The sequence below is a fragment of the Sinohyriopsis cumingii genome, chromosome 11, assembly GCF_028554795.1.
Source record: "Sinohyriopsis cumingii isolate HCF-2022 chromosome 11, ASM2855479v2, whole genome shotgun sequence".
Taxonomy (NCBI): Eukaryota; Metazoa; Mollusca; class Bivalvia; order Unionida; family Unionidae; genus Sinohyriopsis; species Sinohyriopsis cumingii.
The window spans coordinates 37,360,728-37,383,285 of NC_142971.1; the positions used below are offsets into that span (position 1 = coordinate 37,360,728).

Below are 22,558 nucleotides of genomic sequence, written 5' to 3' on the forward strand. Positions count from 1 at the left end.
ATATCTGATGTTAGCTCAACACCATTTGTACAAATTTAATGCCATCTATGCCAAGATGGAATTTGAGTCAAATTTGGTCAAATTCTGTTCAGTCGTTTTTTTTAAAAAAAAAACTTTTTAAAGGTCTTTATTTTTTAAAAGTATTAGTGGTAATATCTGAGAGCAGGCTGGAAATATCAGTACTCTACTGTAATGCCTTCATACCAGAATACTTTCTCTCAAACCTAGTTAAATTGATTTGGCAGATGTTTACATACTGAATAGGAGTAAATATTGAATGATCCAAAACATTAAAAACTCAAAGACATTTATTTAAGCAAGTATAATTAAGTACAGGAACCTTGGTGGGCTTGTGCAGACTTGTGACCAATAAGGTGGAGCTTTGAATCCTCCCATCAGATGAGCTAGGGTTGGTTATTGTGGTGTCTGGGCAAGTAATTTTATTCAAATTGCCTTGACACTAAAATACCTATTTTTCATTGCAGTGTTTTAAAACGCCAAAATAATCTAATAGATAATTAATCACAGGTCTCCCTCACTATATTGTGGTTCATTCTATAAGATGGGAATGGTCATAAATCCAATTCAATATTTATTCAGTATTTCTTATATAATGTGAACAGGAGGCCAGCCTAACAAATTTGTGAAAAGTTAGTGGATGGACTTAATATCAGAGATACTGTACCCTTAGTGAATATTTCCCTATATTTAGTTGTAAAAAAATGTAATAAATAAAAAAGAATGGGGGTGAGGGGGCTAATCATCGATAAACATGCAAGTAGTGCAAAATACCACAATATTTATTCAGTATTTCTTATATAATGTGAACAGGAGGCCAGCATAACAAATTTGTGAAAAGTTAGTGGATGGACTTAATATCAGAGATACTGTACCCTTAGTGAATATTTCCCTATATTTAGTTGTAAAAAAATGTAATAAATAAAAGAATGGGGGTGAGGGGGCTTATTATCGATAAACATGCAAGTAGTGCAAAATACCACAATATGAGGTGTCCTCAAATATGAAGTGTCCTTACCTGTGTGGTGGTACACTTTTATGGCTCTCATTAAGTCTTATTATGAGTGAGTGCTGACCTTTCTTGAGGAAACAACATTAACGACCAAGACAATTTGAATGTAAATCCAGTCAGTCTTGTATTCTATGTGTCTAACATAAGGAAAATCCTTACCTGTGCATAATGTACCTGGCTTAAATCCAGGCTTCAATTTCATTCAGTTTATATCAAAGCAATACTTCACTATAAGGCTCTTCTTAATAACATTATTCCTGTTATAAGACAGTTATGGCCATAGATTTCTTTATATTGTTGTGAAATTATATACAAAAAGTGATGAATTGCAAGGCAGTTTCACTATAAGGTTGTATTCTTTACAGTCCCAATGGCCAGTGTTATAATGAGGGAGTACTGTGTAATGTACCTCACTATAAGGCAATCTCACTAAAATGTGGTATATTTTATTGTTTCCATGAACAGAATTATAATGGGAGAATACTGTATCTTGCTAATAATTTTAGGAAACCCAGCTCAAAACCTATGAAATCATAGAGCATGATTGTAAAAAATATTCATAACATTTGATGACATTTTCAAATTTTAATCAGAACTTAAACTGAGCTCTTTTCTGAAGAATTTAATATTTTATGCTTTTATATCCTTGATTACTGCTGAATGATTTGCAAACAATTAGCAAAACTGCAATGATACATAACGGCATAAAATCACAGGCAAAGAAAACCCAGTGTAGTCAATAATCTCCATGCAAACAATTAGTGAAACTGGAGCCATCACATAACGGCATAAAATCACAGGCAAAAAAACAAACAGTGTAGTCAATAATCTCCATGCACACAATTAGTGAAACTGGAGCCATCATATAATGGCATAAAATCACAGGCAAAAAAAACCGGTGTAGACAATAATCTCCATGCAAACACTATGTGAAACTGGAGCCATCCCAAAATGGCATAAAATCACAGGCAAAAAAAGCCAGTGTAGTCAATAATCTCCATGCAAACACTTAGTGAAACTGGAGCCATCACATAACGGCATAAAATCACAGGCAAAAAAAAAAACCAGTGTAGTCAATAATCTCCATGCAAACACTTAGTGAAACTGGAGCCATCACATAATGGCATAAAATCACAGGCAAAAAAATACAGTGTAGTCAATAATCTCCATGCAAACACTTCGTGAAACTGGAGCCATCACATAACGGCATAAAATCACAGGCAAAAAAAACAGTGTAGTCAATAATCTCCATGCAAACACTTAGTGAAACTGGAGCCATCACATAATGGCATAAAATCACAGGTAAAATCCACACATTGTAGTCAATAATCTCCATGCAAACAATTAGTGAAACTGGAGCCATCATATAATGGCATAAAATCATAGGTAAAAAATCCAGTGTAGTCAATAATCTCCATGCAAACAATTAATGAAATGGGAGCCATCACATAATGGCATAAAATCACAGGCAAAAAAAACCAGTGTAGTGAATAATCTCCATGCAAACAATTAGCAAAACTGAAGCCATCATATAATGGCACAAAATCACAGGTAAAAAATCCCAATCAATAATTTCCATGCAAATTTTCTGATGCCAGATTTGGGTTAAAACTTTATAGCTAAGAACATATCATACACTGACAAATTAAATACATTTTTGATTTTATTACAAAGAAGATTCTATTATGGATCCTAAAGTGTCAAAATAAAGATCTTAAATTCAATATACAATATATACATACATGTAAGTCCAACTACAAACAACACTCTGAAATGCATTGGCAGATCAGGGTCTAAGTTGTTTGTTATACTGATTGCTACTAACAAACTCCATAGACCCAGATCAGCTGATTACTACTCACATACCACATTGACCAAGATCTGCTGGGTCTTTATGTCATGGCACTTCTGGGTTTGTAACTGGACTTAATATATAAATAAGTATATATAGTAAGTGGACCTAAATCCACAAATAAACTATATCCAAATTATTATCAGCTCCTAGTTTCACCAATATATACTTTAAAACTGTATTCCCAACTGATAAATTCTTCCCACACAAAAAATGGTGGGCCTGGATCTCTTTCCTGATCTTGGTAGATAATTTTTTATCCCTCACCAACTGACCTTGTTAGAGCATACTGCTGTACAGTTAGAGACTGGACCACAGTTTTTAGTCACATTCATGAAGTGACCCCAGAAATGGCTGTACTTGAGTCTAATACCCGTCACTCCAGCTATGGCCTTCCGTTGTTGTCCTTCTACGACTATTGGGGTTGTCATGGTAACAAGAGTGTCATCAGTAATGTCTGAAAATATAATTTGCATACATGTTAGATGGTTATAAAACATGTATTCTGTCTTAAAATTAAATATTTTCTTGATTGAGCTGGTAGTTTTGGGGGATTCTGAGGATACAGGAATATGGCAAAATTTGAGGTTGTATACATGTTTATTTCAGAACAATATTATCTTCTCATTTCACAGTGTTTCATTATATCATATGTTACAAAGTCATAACAAATGCTCTTACAAACACTTTATTTTATTACTAACCTGAGGCCCCAAATAGGTCCTTATTCCAACCATGTCCTTTGTGTATACTTTTGTCCATCAATAATTATTTAAATTGTACAGAAACTACAAAATAATCAAATATATCATATTTACTGTATATATTGGTACACCATAAAATAATTATTGCTGCTTGCTCCCAGTTGTGTTTATTCCCAGAACTTATGATGAAACTTTTTCCACCTAGGTCATATGTCCCAGGACTTAAGAAACATTATAAATCTGCATTGAATTTGTGCTCCCCACCCAATGCACATTGCAATAAAATAGATAAACAAAATGCATATTATATGCTTAAAAAAAAGAAACTAACCATATACTGTTATAATTTATTCCTATTTTCATCATGAGCATTAAAGAATAAAATATCCATGAACTCCATATATGTAGTGTAGGCTTCAGTACTGTAGTGTGTATCACTTACATCCAATAACACATGACACATTGTTCATTGACATAAAAATTGAGAAACAAATCATGTTCAGTTGTACCCAAAGGTTTGAATGTATTAGCCGACTGAGAACTGGTTCCAACAAATTCACAAATGAAAGACAAATAATCAACCAATATTTTGAAGACATCTGTCATTCATGCATGACATGGTATTAGGTGCAAAATAACTAAGACTGAATTATATCCAGGTCAACTATATGACAATATCTCACAAATAAAAATCAATTTTTGACAACACATTCACTCGAGTACAAGTGACAATCTTTGCACTAGCATGAGTTACAAAAGTATCATTAAAGCAAGTTGCTGTGTATACTATTTACCCGCAGATATCAAGGCCTGTTAATATTATAACTACAAATGCCAAGCAAATAGAAGCCCAAGTGGTGAATAAACACAACTGGGAGCAAGCAGCAAACTCATTCTTTGAACTTATCAACAGGACATCAAAGACAAGGTTATTTTTATTAGGAAGCAATCTAACCTTGGAAGCCAACTTTAGACACTTGTAGCCTGTTTTTTTTGTTTTTAAAGGATATCAATACAAAAGTTATTTTATAGCAAAGCATATCAATACAGAAGTTATTTTATTGCAAAGCAAGCCAACCTCAGAAGCCAACTTTGGATTCTTTTAAGTGTGCCATTTTTTTAATATATAAAGATGGTCAAGATGTGCTTCTATCTGTAAACATTTACTTCAAATTGAGATTTATGACATCACAATCCCTTCTCAACAAATTTAGTTTGAAACGAACTTATTAGGTGACCTCCCAATGCTGACCATAAATAAGCCACTTGCATATGTGTAAGACTAAATTTCACTTACTCTCCAGAAGAGGAATGGAAACAGTCACTTTGAATCCACCATCTTGTGACACATCTCCCGTGTAGTATCCTTCCACAGTCTTACGATAGTAAAGTGCTCTTACAGTATTTAGATTCTTTTCAATAAAGCTCCTGCAAAAGAAAAAAATTCACAGATTAAGAAATAAAGACAATAATGTTTAATCTATTAACAATTTTTGTAACAGAAGTCTTGGTAAAAGCTGATTTTATTCTTTTCTCGAGGCACTTTTAAATAGTTAATTAATGTGGAACAGTAAACTCAAGATCTTTGTATGGGGATGAAAAGATAACTTTACAGTCATTCACTTATGCTTACATATTTTACAACTCCTGTTTCCTTGACATGATATAGCTATTAATGTATTAAAAGTGCCATAATAAAAACAAATAAACCAACATCCCCATTTATTTTTAGTTTCCATGGTGTTTTCAGAATATAATTCATATAGACCAACATCATTATGCAGGTTTTCCATTATTTTAAGGGAAATTTTTTAGCAAAGAGTTCACAGGATACAGGTTTACAGCACAGAAGTAATTTTGAACACTTTTAACACAATCATTGGATAACTGTTAAAATATATTTTAAAATGTTAGGATATGGCAGTTTTAATATCTAAGCCTCGAATTATGCTTTGGACATTTCAAATATTTATTTACAACTGTAGAACTAACCCAAACATAGGAATCCCCCATTTCAAGACATACATCATACTCACAAACTGAATGTTCCATGCAGCTCATAGAACCTGGTGATGCCTCCCCTTGTGCCCAAAAATACCAGCTCTACACCATATCTGAAGCATTACAAAGGAAAACAATCCTTTAATGTGACTAGTACTCTACTGGCCAAATTTTATTTGCAGGAATCCATGAGAGATGTTTCTTACTCCCTTTAATGCTTGTTAATTGCTAAGTATTGAAACCATCTCCGGTATTCTGTGTAACTCCAACTTAAAAAAACAACAAAACTTACTTAATTGAGTTATCATGCCATGAAGTATAAAAATTATTAACCTAGAATCTAATACCATTGATAAAAGACTTTGTCTCAGATATAGTCAAGATATATGTACATACTAGTTTCTTTTAATCCTTGATTTAAATTGGGGAGGGCACAACAGCATTTTGATGAATTGGAATCATTCAAGATGTTTTTCATATATAACAACAAACTGTACTTTATACAACTCTATTAACAACATGCTCACAAAATATTACATATAAAAGCCAGAGTTAAGATATTTTACCTTGAAATCAATGCCAGAGAGCCGACTATGATCTTAGTTTTTGAAAAACAATTTCAAAGTCTGGTTGAAATGCATTTCTTTATGTACAAGTCAATGAGTTCATAAGCATAATGATTTGCCAGAATGAAGACAGCGATGTCTGACTTGATCCCAAACTCAAGTAGTTGTGGTTTTCAAATTCATTCTCAACAGCGTGGACATGCTGGTGATCATGTCTGCCATATCATGTCAATACTACCACTCATGCAAGAGGAGTAGTGATAATTTTTTTTTTAGAGATTATTAGAAATCACATCAGCCTTTCAGGAAAAGCAACATATATTATTTTTGTGAAAACCTGATGTTGATATTACAATCCATTCAGGGGAAGTAGCCATAAAAAGATTTTCTTATGACAGTCATATTGTGGGATCAGCATAAAGTAGTTACAAATCAAGCTACTTATTGCAGAAAAATGCTTTATTGTATGTTGATAATGACCATCCATACAGGAGAAATAGCCATAGTAGGATTTTCAAGATGGCCACTATGGCATCCATGTTGGAGAACAGATATGAAACATTTTCTATTAGCACCAACTAGCTGTCATAAGAGAAATTAGATCCAAAACTCCATGATAAGACAGTAGACTTTTCTTGAAAGACCACAAATTCTCATAAAAATAATGGTATCTCAAGACAGGTGGTCTCTCACGAAAGGTCATAGTGCTACATAATCAGAAAATCTGTGCAGTGGGGATCTAATCTCTCAGAGCAGTGGTCTTTCAAGACAGGTTTTTACCATACAACCATCTATTCAGGAGGAGTGGCTAAAACAAAATTTTCATGATGGCTACCATGCCAGCTACGTCAGACATTGGATGTATAAAGACATCATAAGAACAATTCATGTGACCTCACTTTGTAAGATCTGCACTAATTATTTTTTGGTAAAATCTCTTAAAAACAAAACAACCAAGGCACTCATTATCAAGGTCAGATAGGAAACCGTTTTGCATTTAGGACCATGCAGGTACCAAATAAAGTCTTTTAGTGAAAGTCCCATGTTAGTGCAACCATTTTGAAAGAGATGTAATAGCAAGATTTCAAGATGGTGGCGATGGTGACCATGGTGGAGGTCAGATCAGTACCTTTACTTATTAAGGACCAGGTAGACGTAATGTAGATGTAGATGTCTTCCTTTTAGTGAAAATCATGCAGATAAGCCCCTCTATTCAGAAGGAATGGTAATAACAAGGTTGGCCTCTATTCAAAGGGAATGGTAATAACAAGGTTGCCCTTCTATTCAGAGAGAATGGTAATAACAAGGTTGCCCCTATATTCAGAGGGAATGGTAATAACAAGGTTGCCCCTCTATTCAGAGGGAATGGTAATAACAAGGTTGCCCCTCTATTCAGAAGAATGGTAATAATGAGGTGACAGACATCAGATCAGCATCTTAAATAATTAGGATCATCTAAATGTCTTCTATTTTAGTGAAATTCATGTGTCATAATCATTATTAGTGAAATCCCCATGTCAATGTCTTCATTAATGAAATCCCAATGTCAATATCATCATTAATGAAATCCCCATGTCATTGTCATCATTAATGAAATCCCAATGTCAATATCATCATTAATGAAATCCCAATGTCAATATCATCATTAATGAAATCCCAATGTCAGTATCATTATTAATGAAATCCCAATGTCAATATCATCATGAATGAAATCCCAATGTCAATATCATCATTAATGAAATCCCCATGTCAATATCATTATTAATGAAGTCCCCATGTCAATATCATCCCTAGTGAAATCCCCATGTTAATATCATCATTAGTGAAATCCCCATGTTAATATCATCATTAGTGAAATCCATATGCCAATATCATCATGAGTGAAATCCACATGTCAATATCATCATGAGTGAAATCCACATGTCAATATCATCATGAGTGAAATCCACATGTCAATATCATCATGAGTGTAAGTTCCATGTCAATATCATCATGAATGAAATCCACATGTCAATATCATCATGAGTGAAATCCACATGTCAATATCATCATGAGTGTAAGTTCCATGTCAATATCATCATGAGTGTAATCCACATGTCAATATCATCATTAGAGACATTCCCATGTCAGTATCATCATGAGTGAAATCCACATGTCAATATCATCATAAGAGACATTCCCATGTCAATATCATCATCAGAGACATTCCCATGTCAATATCATCATTAGAGACATTCCCATGTCAATATCATCATTAGTGTAAGTTCCATGTCAATATGATCATGTGTTCTGGAGGAGATGTTGCAGTAACATGCTAGACATCAGATCAGTACCATTTTCAATTAGAGCTTGAGGTAAATAAGTGATCTTTTTAATGAAAACACCATGTCAATATGACCATCTTTTTGATGAAAACACTATGTCAGTATGACCATCTTTTTAATGAAAACACCATGCCAATATGACCATTTTTTAATGAAAACACCATGTCAATATGACCATCTTTTTAATGAAAACACATGTCAATATGACCATCAGTTTGTGAAAGTAGAGATAAGATTTTCAAGATTGCTGCCATGATGTGCATTTTGTGTGCCTGAGGAATACCATTTTCACTTGGAAATAAATCTGTGCCAAATGTCATAGTAATTCTTTCAGTGGTTTGGAGTGGTAAGGATAACAAACTTTTGCTAATAGACAGACTTCACTGGACAGATGCTGGATCACAAATAACAGGCATAGCATAAACATGTCCAGTCCTTGACCAGCAAGGCCAAAAAAAACTCAGATGATCAGCAATTTCTGAAGAAAATCAATTAAATTTAAGTAATTCAGATTTTGATAATTATTACAAGAACTCAGTGTGTTAAGAACTTAATGGTGTTAAGCAACATATTGTCAGACCACAGTGCAAAACTGAGACCCAAAAAATTAGAAAGCAGGATTTATCTTCTTTGTCTAACAATAAATTGGTCTGTCTGATATATAAAATCATTCTGAAATAAACTATGCATAAGCAAGTATATATGCTAATAGCTATGATGCAAAGTTTATATAAGTAAGTATAAATGGCAGTTGTTATGATGCAAGGTTTGTACAGTATATAAGCAAGTATATATTGCATTTTCTGTGTTGTAAGGTTTGTATATAAACAAGTATATATGGTAATTGCTACTGTGCAAGGCTTGTAAATAAGTAGATATGGCAATTGCTATGATGCAAGGTTTGTATATAAGCAAGTATATATGGTAATTGCAATGATGCAAGGTTTGTATATAAGCAAGTAGATATGGTAATTGCAATGATGCAAGGTTTTATTCACAAAAACTATTTGAAAATTGCAATTTCCTTGTTGTTGTCTTCATTTTATCAATCCAAGAAAATACATCAATACTAAAGCTTCCTGGAAAACAGCAGTTTCCAAGCCCCGGATTGTGCCCCAAATCAGAGTCATCAGAGTGCATTCTGTAGGGTCACCAGGGACTTATTTTTGAGGATTGTAAAACAAATCAAAATGTGGAAACATGATTGTAAACTGAGAAAAAATTGATTATAGAGTTGTGGCCTAAAAAAGGTTTGGAACCACTGCTGTAAAACATAGATAAAATTAAAAATTCATTTTTATTTAATAGACATACCTATGCATATAGACCTACTTTACAAAAGCCAAGACTTGAATATATTAATGTAGCAATTCCAGGTGAGGTATTCTCTGTAAAAGAAAGTGTTACTTCAGGCAACTTGAGCTTTTCTGGGTCATTGTTATCAGGATAGATTTGTCTTTGGTATGTTAAGTGTCATTCCATTCTGTTTGCACCAAGTTTCCCAATCATTTTACAATACACTGCAACTTGTTTCATAGTTGAGCAAGGGAGAATTGTGCATCTTAACTTATTAACCCCCGGCACCATGTTTATCTATCATAAGGTAGTACCCTAGCATCCAGGTTATTACAAATAAACCAAAGTGGGTAGTATTACAGAACAGTAGACAGATGTAGCTCTACAATGATACCAAATAATCTGGACTACTCACATTACAAAATAATGAGGGAAAAACATATTTTTGAAACATGTTTTCTTTACACCAAATATTTACCCATTGTTGGAATCCGATTTTGTGTAAGGATTTTAGACTTTTTGTGTCTGGAGATATAAGGCAGACCTATCTGAACTGCACACAGACAGGTGAACCTTTGCAAAATGTTGGAGAAGTTGGAGATTCAGAGTACAAAGTGGCCAGGACATGAAAATGACCAGGGTCCAATAAGCAAACAAAAATATAAAGGACTCCAACTTATACCATTCTGCACATGTGCAAGCAAAATAGCCAATGAAAAATGATGTTTCTAATACAACTAGGTATCTGGATAAATGAAAATCTCTTGCAACCAGATGTATTTGGATGTATTCAGAAGTAACTCTCTGACTGGGTTTTCTACTCCTATTTCTGGTGAAACTGACAAAATCTCCAGGGAGTAATGAGATGAAATGTGGTATCATCAACATATAGACTGGTTGTTACATCATCAACATATAGAATGGTTGTTGTATCATCAACATATAGACTGGTTGTAACATTGCAAACTCATTTTGCAAACAAAGAAACAGATCATCAATAAAGATAAAAAGTATGCAAGAATGAACCATATATACTCGCTTATAAGACGAGTCCAACTCCAAAATTCACAGACCCAGATCTGCTGCCACATAATGCACTGGCAGATCTGGGTCTGTGCAGTTGGTTAGGAGTAATTAGCAGAATAAGCAATATAGAACCTGATATGCAGACACAATATGCTACAGCAGATCAGGGTCTTTGTTGTTTGCAGTGTGTCTTGACTTATAGGGGAGTATATATGGTAGTAATGATCCTTGAAAAATACCATATGGTAGAAATTATTCACTTGAGAGTGCTTCATTTATTCTGACTATTTATTACTTCTCGGTCAGATATGATGAAAAGATTCCATAATTATCTCTCCACATAGATACATTTTGAGATTATCTTAAAGAATTATGTGGAAAACAAAGTCAGATACTTTGTAAAAGATACAACACAATGTCCACAAACTGACCTTCATCAAGGGCGTTGAGCAAACTATCTATTTAAATATTAAGACAGTTTCATATGAGTGATTGGCCATGAATTCTGACCAATATTCCTTCTAATTTATGAAGAAATCCACCAGACAGTGATGCATGTTTTTTAAAAAAACATGTTTTTTATTATTAGAATGGAATGAGTGGGTAGAAATGAAATATGAGTCTAAATGTATTAACATCATTCATTGATCAATGTTTGTGAATTGTGGTGATTTGAGCTACCTTCCATTTGTGTGGGAACTGCCCTAGTTGTCAAGTAATGTACTTAGATTGATAAGCTATTTAATGCTTTTGACAGACAGGCAGATTGTAGGAATCATCAAGGGCCAATCTGATACAATCCTGTTCCCTTTGACAAATCAAGTTCAGAAATAAATTTAATTTGTACTGTTTTCAGTATCATTCAATTTGTCACCTTACCTACTCTAACTTTCCAAATATTTTTCCAATAGCACAACAATTTCTCTTGTCACTCTTTACAATTCTCTGGTAGTAATTTTATTAGCTTGTCTTGTAATTTTAGTGAATTCATTTCTCCATAACTTATCTCCTTCACCATTTCCCAAGCCTTGGCTCCATCTATGATAAAAATATCTTGTAAAGATTGTTAGGAAACCAAAATGCACTGCAACTGAAAATAAATCATGGAATGCTATTCTACTTCTCTTTTTAATGGCACAAAGATGAACTTGTGATATCTCAGACTGAGCAATATTTGAATAGGGAACCATTCCAATCTCACTCCTAGTTTTCTTTCTCATAGAATAATGCATTTCAAATCCTATGATTTTTTCCCCCAGGTGATAATTCAAATTTGGATTAAACTTTGCCAGCATTTTCATTTCAAGTTGCATGTTTAAGTATACCAGAAGGTGACAAGAATCAATTTCTCAGCATAAGATGAATTTGCTTTTGGTCATTTCACATCAAATAATATGGATGATGGGCTAATTAAAAATCAAAATCTGGTCTCACAGAATTTACTCAAATACTCTAGAATATCTTGTCACATCCTATGGTCTCAATGTACCACAGACATGCAAAAGTTCTTCCTAACTGTTCATTCGTGCTATAAAAAAAATCAAAATTAAATTAAAAATATCGACTGCATTTTACCATCATTAACCTACATATCCAGAAGTTAAAAATATTACTTTTTTCTCTTTCTGGATCATTTATTAATTGTACTAAGCACAATTATGATTCTCCACAAATATCTTCTTTGATGCTCACTGTCTGGATTGTGTATCAATGTACCCTTCATGTTTAATGCAAGTCAGAACCAGTCTAGGTCAGCCTGGACGTTGCATTATATCCTTGTCTTCTGACAAAGAACATGATATGTTTCAGTATTTTCTGGCTGCATCTTTTTGTGTGTTTACTTATCTTTTTGTTTGTGAAGCTATATGAGTCTGTTTATCACATACAAGAACTGCCACTGGTGAAAAAAATATGTGAACAGTACCTTCCAGTGACTAGTCTTAAATGATACATCAAGTTTTAATTTCTTTAAACTTAGGGGAAGTTCATGAATGACATCGCAGACATCATGTTACTCAATCTGTCTGAATGGGCATGAAGTGATTAAAGCTCAGGATAGTCTCAGTCATTGCTTAGTCAGGTTGTTTCATAATGTAAAGGTTATGTTTGATGGCAGAATGTAAAGCTGAAATGATACCCATGTACTCATTATCTTACTGATGAAAAGCCAAATAATTATCCGTATATTTTGTCAGAAAAATCTTTAATTGAATTTGATATTAAAACTCCAAATAAGCCAAAAATCAAATAGACTGGTTAAGGTACTTCAATGTCTTTTCCTTTTCTGTGTTAACAATTTCTCTATAATACACTCTCCAGCGAAATAAATAAAAGAAATATGCAATAACATGTAATGTAATGCTGATTATCACTGATCTTGGTTATCAAAGTGCTTCATTTATTAACCCTGCTAACTGTCTTAAATACCTGTCAACTTTTCAAATCCCAAGAAGGGAGATCAAATTAAAAAAACAGGAAGATTAGGACCTAAAATTGAGAGGTTTCTGGCTGCATTTTTTAATCCTTATCATTGTAATTATCTTGTGAAAAGGACTGGCCCTCCAACATAATTCAAAGAAATCATGTTCTACAGTGTGTGTTATGTAAGCATCAGCAATTGATTGGCAAATAAATGATCCTCTAATTTTTTGTAACTAGCAGTTTCAGGCTACCCAACATGTTGCAACTATTTTCCCACAATTTATGTCCCACCATATACTTTGTTCTGAAATTTAAAGGCATTTAACATTGTTTACTAAATAAATTATTATTCTGAATATGTTTTTTGAGGACACATGAGCTGCATGGTATGTTACTTCAATCCTTCTTTAAATTTAATGATGGTAATTAACTTTTTATATACAGTACAGTAATGCCACATGTTCACTCCTGTAACTTAGTCTTTGGTGGGAATGGAAATGCTACAGTATTCACAGAGATTACTCTTGGAACTGAAACTAATTGCTGAAAATTTTATTGTTGTGTTTTTTTTTCTGTGTGGTTTATTTACTGATTTTAGTATTGTTGTAGGGTTAAAAATTTCATAAACTGGCATGAATAATGTTTACACTTAACATTCTATTTACTATGGAAAAAATTCTTTGTAATGTGATAACAATTTCATCACAACAATATTCATGGGTGATAAAACAGAACATGGCTTGTGGTTTATTTTCTGATTTTATTATTGTTGTAGGATTAAAAATTTCATAAACTGACATGAATAATGTGTATAGGGAAATGACTAACTGCAAGTTGTGTATCATGTCATACTCATTGACAGTACCTTCAGTTAATCTATTTAATAATTACAGCAATCAAAGAAGTCTACAGTCATCTTTTAGATCTCCCATTTTTGAGTACAGGTAAAAGAGTCTTCAAACCTCAGTATTTGTTTTTGCTCAGCTTTAAAAAATGAACTTGGTGCCTGGAAAGTGCACATGCTACTGAGACATTATTACAAAATTTGAAGATATGGTGTACAGAAAATTGGAGGGTCTAGATATTTAGGTTACTGATGGTGCTTCTAAATTCTTGGCTATATACAGCACAGCTCATATCGATTTTCATACCTCCATGCTTTGCAGTGGGGGATTTTTCCTCTCCATTTTTGCTCTGTGACAAAGTGCATAATATGTACAAATCACTACTGTGTATTGACAGGAATGCTTATGACATTTCAACATGGAGGGGATGGTCAACATTACTGATTGACATGTCAACAGCTGATGAACAAAGACAACCCATGGAAAGACAGATACATTTACATACAGATACCATTTCTAGATGAGTGATCTTTATTTATATTTGGACAATAACAAAATAATCTCAAAAGTTTTATATATTCAGTACATTTAGAAAAGGTTGATCGACTGTTTTGCAATATGTTTTCACTTTGAGTTTATTCAAAGAAATCTGATTAAACTTAAGCACTGACTTGGCAAGAGGCACGTCTGGCTGTGTTTATCTTGAACAGCGTAAATTTATCCTACTGTTTAAACATGAGAAGTAATCCTCTTAGGTATGGACAATTAAATTTCAGACGACAACCACTTCTGTTTAAATAACAAAGAAATAAAAAGAACTGAATTTACATGTAAATGTGAACCATATGTCTAGTCCTTAAGCACCAATGTCCCAGTCATAAGACAGAATATACATGTACACAACTTGTATGGTTCTGACTGCATGTGTAGTACAAGGAACTGGTCATTTAATTTACTGGACTTAATTGTTAATGACTTGGATATTTTTTGTTCTTTTCATTCATCTGAAATAAGATTGTTTCAAATAAAAAGAGGAATGGCATAGTGTCCGTTTTATACTACAAATCAGAGTAAGACAATTTTTTAAAATCATTTACCTCCCCTTTAGAAAGTTAAATGGTCTCTCCCTAATAAAGACTTGACTTGAGCAGACGTTCTGCAGAAATCAAGGCACTGTGACCATTGTCAACACTGTGATGAAACATTAGCGTCAAAGATGTCAATTTCAGCTTGGGGAAGGTGTGTTTCTATCATGTAACGAAGCCATCTGACTCTGCTTGTTGTACTTAACAGATCTAATTAAGGTTTTGCAATTATTAGCAGATGTTAGACAATTATTCCTAATTAGTCTGACCTCTCTGCAAACCACTCTGACTTCTGTGTCAGGAAGTGCTGAGAAATGGTGGAATTTTATTTGTAATCCTCTCCACTCTAATCTCCACCCACCCCTACCACAACACATAGGATTTTAAACAAATTGCATGAGCTGTGCTGTATGCTTCTTTCTTCTATTTAATTGCAAAGTGCATATGATGGTACATAAAAAACTAATTCTCTGAAAAGTGCTTTCATTTTTTAACATAAATAATAAAATAACTCAACAAAAGCATTCCAGTAAGCATGATAAAATATTGCCTAATAACATATATGCTTATAATTTTAAACATCATGATAGCTGCCCAATATGCAAACAGCCTGATTAGTTGCTACTCTCTTCAGAAGAAAACCACTTCTGAAAGCAAAATTTTTTTTAGTATGCATGTTTTCCAAATGGGTTGTCCACAAGTTGGTTAAGACTTCACTTAATGCAGGCTGGTTATTTTTAGACCATGTATACATCATGTTTCACTTTGGCGATGAAACAGACACCATGAACTGCAAAACATTACCAGACATTTAAATTGTATTTATGTTAAAAAGTCAATGCAGTTGTTTACTACATTTTGGTACATCTGCAGAGACAAAACATCAAATAAACTTTTTCCAGCTGTCCTGATATTGTATGTCGAATGTTGCACCAACACATCAGTTCCCAAATGGTAGAGATTATTTAGTAAAATCTCAAAAGTAGTCAAAAGTAAAAGGGAAATTACTCTTGCAGATTGCAGTATGTTATTCTCTAAAGAATGGGAATAAACTAGCTCAGCAACAATCAGGAACAAACTGTAGGAGTGTTATGATTCTGGAAAAGACTTTTTGTCTGCTTGGCCAGTCATGCTGCAGCCCACCAAGTTGCCAGATATGATAGGAATTACATCACCCGCTGAATCTTATCCAACTATCACAGTACTTTCTCACAAAGTAAACAAATGTCAATTCTGAAGAAAGAATTATTCTTTCAGTGCCATTCTAAATGGGCTGACTGCATAACTGGGCATCTATTCTGGCAACAGCTGTATATATTACATGCAAAATGAAAACATATTATGAACACTCACACAATCAGTGCTAGGATGAATACACACATTCTCTTACCCACCTTCTGTATGTGTCAAGATAACCTTTTGAGCGATATGGTCTAGAATTTCAAATAAAAATTACTTAGGACTAATTTAAATAACAAACTGAAAATAAGTGAAGAAAACTGAACGAGAACTTAAAAATGTAATGTATTAGATGTGAATATTAATGTTAAATAGTGAAATATATCATTAAAAAGTTGGAAGCAGACATGAACTGAAAGGAAGCTACAACTAAAATCATGTTGACCTTAATTTATTTGAATGGCTTTTAACATTTACACTGTCCCTAATCTTCACGTCCAAATATTTCAGTTCTCCTACACAAACCACTCCTAATGTCAAAACACTGGCATTGCCACATAGTTTAAAATAAATCTGTATATAAATTTATATACAAGTTTTTACTTGTGGTCATTTTTTATCCAAATATTAAAGGAAGAAAGAAATAAAAGACTACCTACCTTTGTTGCATCAATAAAAAGTCAATGCATGGATATATTTTATTTGATGGTCATATTTTTGGAAGATTTAGACATTTCTTAACTGTGAATGATCCTATACTGCAATCCCTCATTATAACACCATTAATTATAATGCAGTTCCAGACATAATGCAGGTACCATTAATGACCTTGTGACCAATACAAAACCACTGGACTTTTCTTGTTCTATCAAATTGTGTGACAACAGGAGGTAAAAGACAGAACATGAAATTTAGTATTATCTTGTTATTTCAATTATAAAACAATGATTTCTAAAAAAATTAAATGTATAAGTGTCATGAAGTGAAAATATATAATTAATTTACATAAGCAAATATTATTACTAAATGTTTGTCTGGAGTTTCATTGATTCTATTCCCCCAATTCATTAATAAAATTTTCACTAATTTTCTTGCTACACCATGGTTTGGTACATAAGTTGGTCATATGTTTTGCATCCCAACTGTCATCAAACAATAAGGGAGAGCTGTATGAAGAAATATGGGTATATCTGATTTCATGGTGTAGGAGTATCCATGATTGCACAAAATGAGTATCCCTGATTGCATGGTGTTTGAGTATCCCTGATTGCATGGTGTTTGAGTATTCCTGATTACACAGTGTAAGAGTATCCCAAAATGCACCGTGTAAGAGTATCCTTGATTGCATGGTGTTTGAGTATCCCTGATTACATGGTGTAGTAGTATCCCTGATTGCACAAAATGAGTATCCCTGATTGCATGGTGTTTGAGTATCCCTGACTGCATGATGTTTGAGTATCCCTGATTGCATGTTGTTTGAGTATTCCTGATTGCATGGTGTTTGAGTATTCCTGATTACACAGTGTAAGAGTATCCCAAAATGCACTGTGTAAGAGTATCCTTGATTGCATGGTGTTTGAGTATCCCTGATTACATGGTGTAGTAGTATCCCTGATTGCACAAAATGAGTATCCCTGATTGCATGGTGTTTGAGTATCCCTGACTGCATGATGTTTGAGTATCCCTGATTGCATGTTGTTTGAGTATTCCTGATTGCATGGTGTTTGAGTATTCCTGATTACACAGTGTAAGAGTATCTCAAAATGCACTGTGTAAGAGTATCCTTGATTGCATGGTGTTTGAGTATTCCTGATTACATGGTGTAGGAGTATCCCTGATTGCACAAAATGAGTATCCCTGATTGCATGGTGTTTGAGTATTCCTGATTGCATGGTGTTTGAGTATTCCTGATTACACAGTGTAAGAGTATCCCAAAATGCACTGTGTAAGAGTATCCTTGACTGCATGGTGTTTGAGTATTCCTGATTACATGGTGTTTGAGTATCCCTGATTGCATGGTGTAGGAGTTTCCCTTATTGCACTGTGTATGAGTATCCTTGATTGCACAGTGTAGAAGCATCCTTGATTGCATGGTGCAGGAGTTTCCCTTTTTGCATGGCATTTGAGTATCCCTGATTGCAGAGTGTATGATCATTCCTAATTGCACATTGTATGAGTATCCATGATTGAATGGTGTAGAAGTTTCCCTGGTTGCATGGTGTATGAGTATCTATGATTGCACAGTGTAGGAGTATCAATGATTATACTGTGTATGTGTATCCTTGAATGTACAGTGTGCAAGTATTCCTGATTGCACAGTGTTGGAGTATCCCTGACAGCATGGTGTTTGAGTATCCCTGACTGTACAGTGTTCATGTATCTCTGATTATATGGTATTGGAATATCCCTGATTGCATGGTGTACATTGTATCCCTTGTTGCATGGTGTTTGAGTATCCCTAATTGCAGAGACTATGAGTATCCCTGTTTGCATGGTGTTTGAGTATCCCTGATTGCAGAGAATATGAGTACTGGTAACCCTTTTTGTATGGTGTACAAGTATCCCTGATTGCATGGTGTACATTGTATCCCTTGTTGCATGGTGTTTGAGTATCCCTAATTGCAGAGAATATGAGTATCCCTGCTTGAATGGTGTTTGAGTATCCCTGATTGCATGGTAGGTTGTGTATGAAAAACAGGAGATTACAGTAAACTTAAAGATACAATGAAAAGGTCCTTGTCAGACAAAGAAGCGTACAAAAATAAGCATTGTTTATGTCTATGGATACAATAAGCAACCATGGTACATGAAGATGCAACAAGCAGCTTTGGGTACATCAAAGGATACAACAAGCTGCCTTGGGTACATGTGGATACAACAAGCTACCCTGGGTACATGAGGATGCAACATGGCATCCTGGGTGCACTCATGCACACAAATATGTAAACCTTATTCAAGAATAATTCTAATTTTTATGATCGAGTTTTCTGCAATCTGTTTGGGTATATTAATGGTCAAATGATAACGACTGGAATTTTTTACACTGGTAAATTCAGCAGCATGGTTCCCTATTTCCTGTTGATTTTATTTTAAGTTTTATTGATGTCAATCCTTAATACATAATAATAACAACAAGCAACCCTCCCCATGTGATTTTTCATCAAAATTGACAACAACCAAATTAAGATCCCCCATTAAAAGTTAAAGCAATGCAATCAAACAGACCTTCCTGTACTCTAACACTCACCCATTAGAAGTTAAAGCAATACAATCAAACAGACCTTCCTGTACTCCAACACTCACCCATAAGAAGTTAAAGCAATGTAATCAAACAGACCTTCCTGTACTCCAACACTCACCCATTAGAAGTTTAAGCAATGTAATCAAATATACCTTCCTGTACTCCAACACTCACCCATTAGAAGTTAAAACAATGTAATCAAACAGACTTTCCTGTACTCCAACACTCACCCATTAGAAGTTAAAGCAATGTAATCAAACAGACCTTCCTGTACTCCAACACTCACCCATTAGAAGTTAAAACAAGGTAATCAAACATACCTTCCTGTACTCCAACACTCACCCATTAGAAGTTAAAGCAATGTAATCAAACATACCTTCCTGTACTCCAACACTCACCCATTAGAAGTTAAAGCAATGTAATCAAACAGACCTTCCTGTACTCCAACACTCACCCATTAGAAGTTAAAACAAGGTAATCAAACATACCTTCCTGTACTCCAACACTCACCCATTAGAAGTTAAAGCAATGTAATCAAACAGACCTTCCTGTACTCTAACACTCACCCATTAGAAGTTAAAGCAATGTAATCAAACAGACCTTCCTGTACTCTAACACTCACCCATTAGAAGTTAAAACAAGGTAATCAAACAGACCTTCCTGTACTCCAACACTCACCCATTAGAAGTTAAAGCAATTTAATTAAACATACCTTCCTGTACTCCAACACTCACCCATTAGAAGTTAAAACAATGTAATCAAACAGACTTTCCTGTACTCCAACACTCACCCATTAGAAGTTAAAACAATGTAATCAAACAGACCTTCCTGTACTCCAACACTCACCCATTAGAAGTTTAAACAATGTAATCAAACATACCTTCCTGTACTCCAACACTCACCCATTAGAAGTTAAAACAATGTAATCAAACAGACCTTCCTGTACTCCAACACTCACCCATTAGAAGTTTAAGCAATGTAATCAAACATACCTTCCTGTACTCCAACACTCACCCATTAGAAGTTAAAACAATGTAATCAAACAGACCTTCCTGCACTCCAACACTCACCCATTAGAAGTTTAAGCAATGTAATCAAACATACCTTCCTGTACTCCAACACTCACCCATTAGAAGTTAAAACAATGTAATCAAACAGACCTTCCTGTACTCCAACACTCACCCATTAGAAGTTAAAACAATGTAATCAAACAGACCTTCCTGCACTCCAACACTCACCCATTAGAAGTTTAAGCAATGTAATCAAACAGACCTTCCTGTACTCCAACACTCACCCATTAGAAGTTAAAACAATGTAATCAAACAGACCTTCCTGTACTCCAACACTCACCCATTAGAAGTTAAAACAATGTAATCAAACAGACCTTCCTGTACTCCAACACTCACCCATTAGAAGTTAAAGCAATGTAATCAAACAGACCTTCCTGTACTCCATCTCTCACCCATTAGAAGTTTAAGCAATGTAATATAGCCTGGTTTCAACAAAAACAATCTAATTTTTTTCAAAAAGATCCATGGATCACTGACATGATGCACACTGACATTCTTCCCTATAATATTATATCAAGGACCAATGACTCATGGCTAGCAAAGATGGGGCTATGTATTCTGGTGCAATGAAGAGGTTAATGAAAGAAAACTACCTAAAAGTGAATACATTCTTGATGAAATCCACATTTTAGATGACAGAAAGGAAGAAAATTGGAATCAAGAGGATTAAATGATCATAGTTGGGTATTTATTAATGTGTAAATTGTTACCTATTTATTCACAAATATAATAAAAAGTCCTTCAGACCGTATTTTGTGAGTGATTAGGCAAAATTTACATATCAATAAATATGCAAACATGATCATTTAATCTTATAATGCGTCTGTGTTCCAAATTTTGTGCAATGTCATCTATGTTCCAAATTTTGTGCAATGTCATCTATGGTGACAACATTCATTTATAATTGGAATGGAATACCAACCAAAAACTGTTTATCATGATAACTGAGAGGTAATATTATAGCCATGATGTTGTGTAACTGATATACATGTCCTAAAGATGCATTAACATTGAAATGTAATATTATAGCCAGGGTGTTGTGTATTTGGTATACATGTCCTAAAGATGCATTAACATTGAAATGTAATATTATAGCCAGGGTGTTGTGTAACTGATATACATGTCCTAAAGATGCATTAACATTGAAATGTAATATTATAGTCAGGGTGTTGTGTAACTGATATACATGTCCTAAAGATGCATTAACATTGAAATGTAATATTATAGCCAGGGTGTTGTGTAACTGATATACATGTCCTAAAGATGCATTAACATTGAAATGTAATATTATAGCCAGGGTGTTGTGTAACTGATATACATGTCCTAAAGATGCATTAACATTGAAATGTAATATTATAGCCAGGGTGTTGTGTATTTGGTATACATGTCCTAAAGATGCATTAACATTGAAATGTAATATTATAGCCAGGGTGTTGTGTAACTGATACACATGTCCTAAAGATGCATTAACATTGAAATGTAATATTATAGCCAGGGTGTTGTGTAACTGATATACATGTCCTAAAGATGCATTAACATTGAAATGTAATATTATAGCCAGGGTGTTGTGTAACTGATATACATGTCCTAAAGATGCATTAACATTGAAATGTAATATTATAGTCAGGGTGTTGTGTAACTGATATACATGTCCTAAAGATGCATTAACATTGAAATGTAATATTATAGCCAGGGTGTTGTGTAACTGATATACATGTCCTAAAGATGCATTAACATTGAAATGTAATATTATAGCCAGGGTGTTGTGTAACTGATATACATGTCCTAAAGATGCATTAACATTGAAATGTAATATTATAGTCAGGGTGTTGTGTAACTGATATACATGTCCTAAAGATGCATTAACATTGAAATGTAATATTATAGTCAGGGTGTTGTGTAACTGATATACATGTCC

General features: G+C 34.0%; 1 protein-coding gene across 1 annotated transcript in view; it reads right to left on the bottom strand.

The window, feature by feature from the left end:
- The window catches only part of LOC149787930 (voltage-dependent calcium channel subunit alpha-2/delta-3-like), a 79,674-nt gene that overhangs the window by 52,190 nt on the left and 4,926 nt on the right, over window positions 1-22,558 (bottom strand). The window contains exons 4-6 of the mRNA XM_089973497.1: window positions 5,623-5,700; window positions 4,884-5,014; window positions 3,158-3,339 (exon numbers count right to left, since the gene is read on the bottom strand). Of these exons, the coding sequence (XP_089829623.1) occupies window positions 3,158-3,339; window positions 4,884-5,014; window positions 5,623-5,700 (391 nt within the window). The remainder of the gene's footprint in view (window positions 1-3,157; window positions 3,340-4,883; window positions 5,015-5,622; window positions 5,701-22,558) is intronic.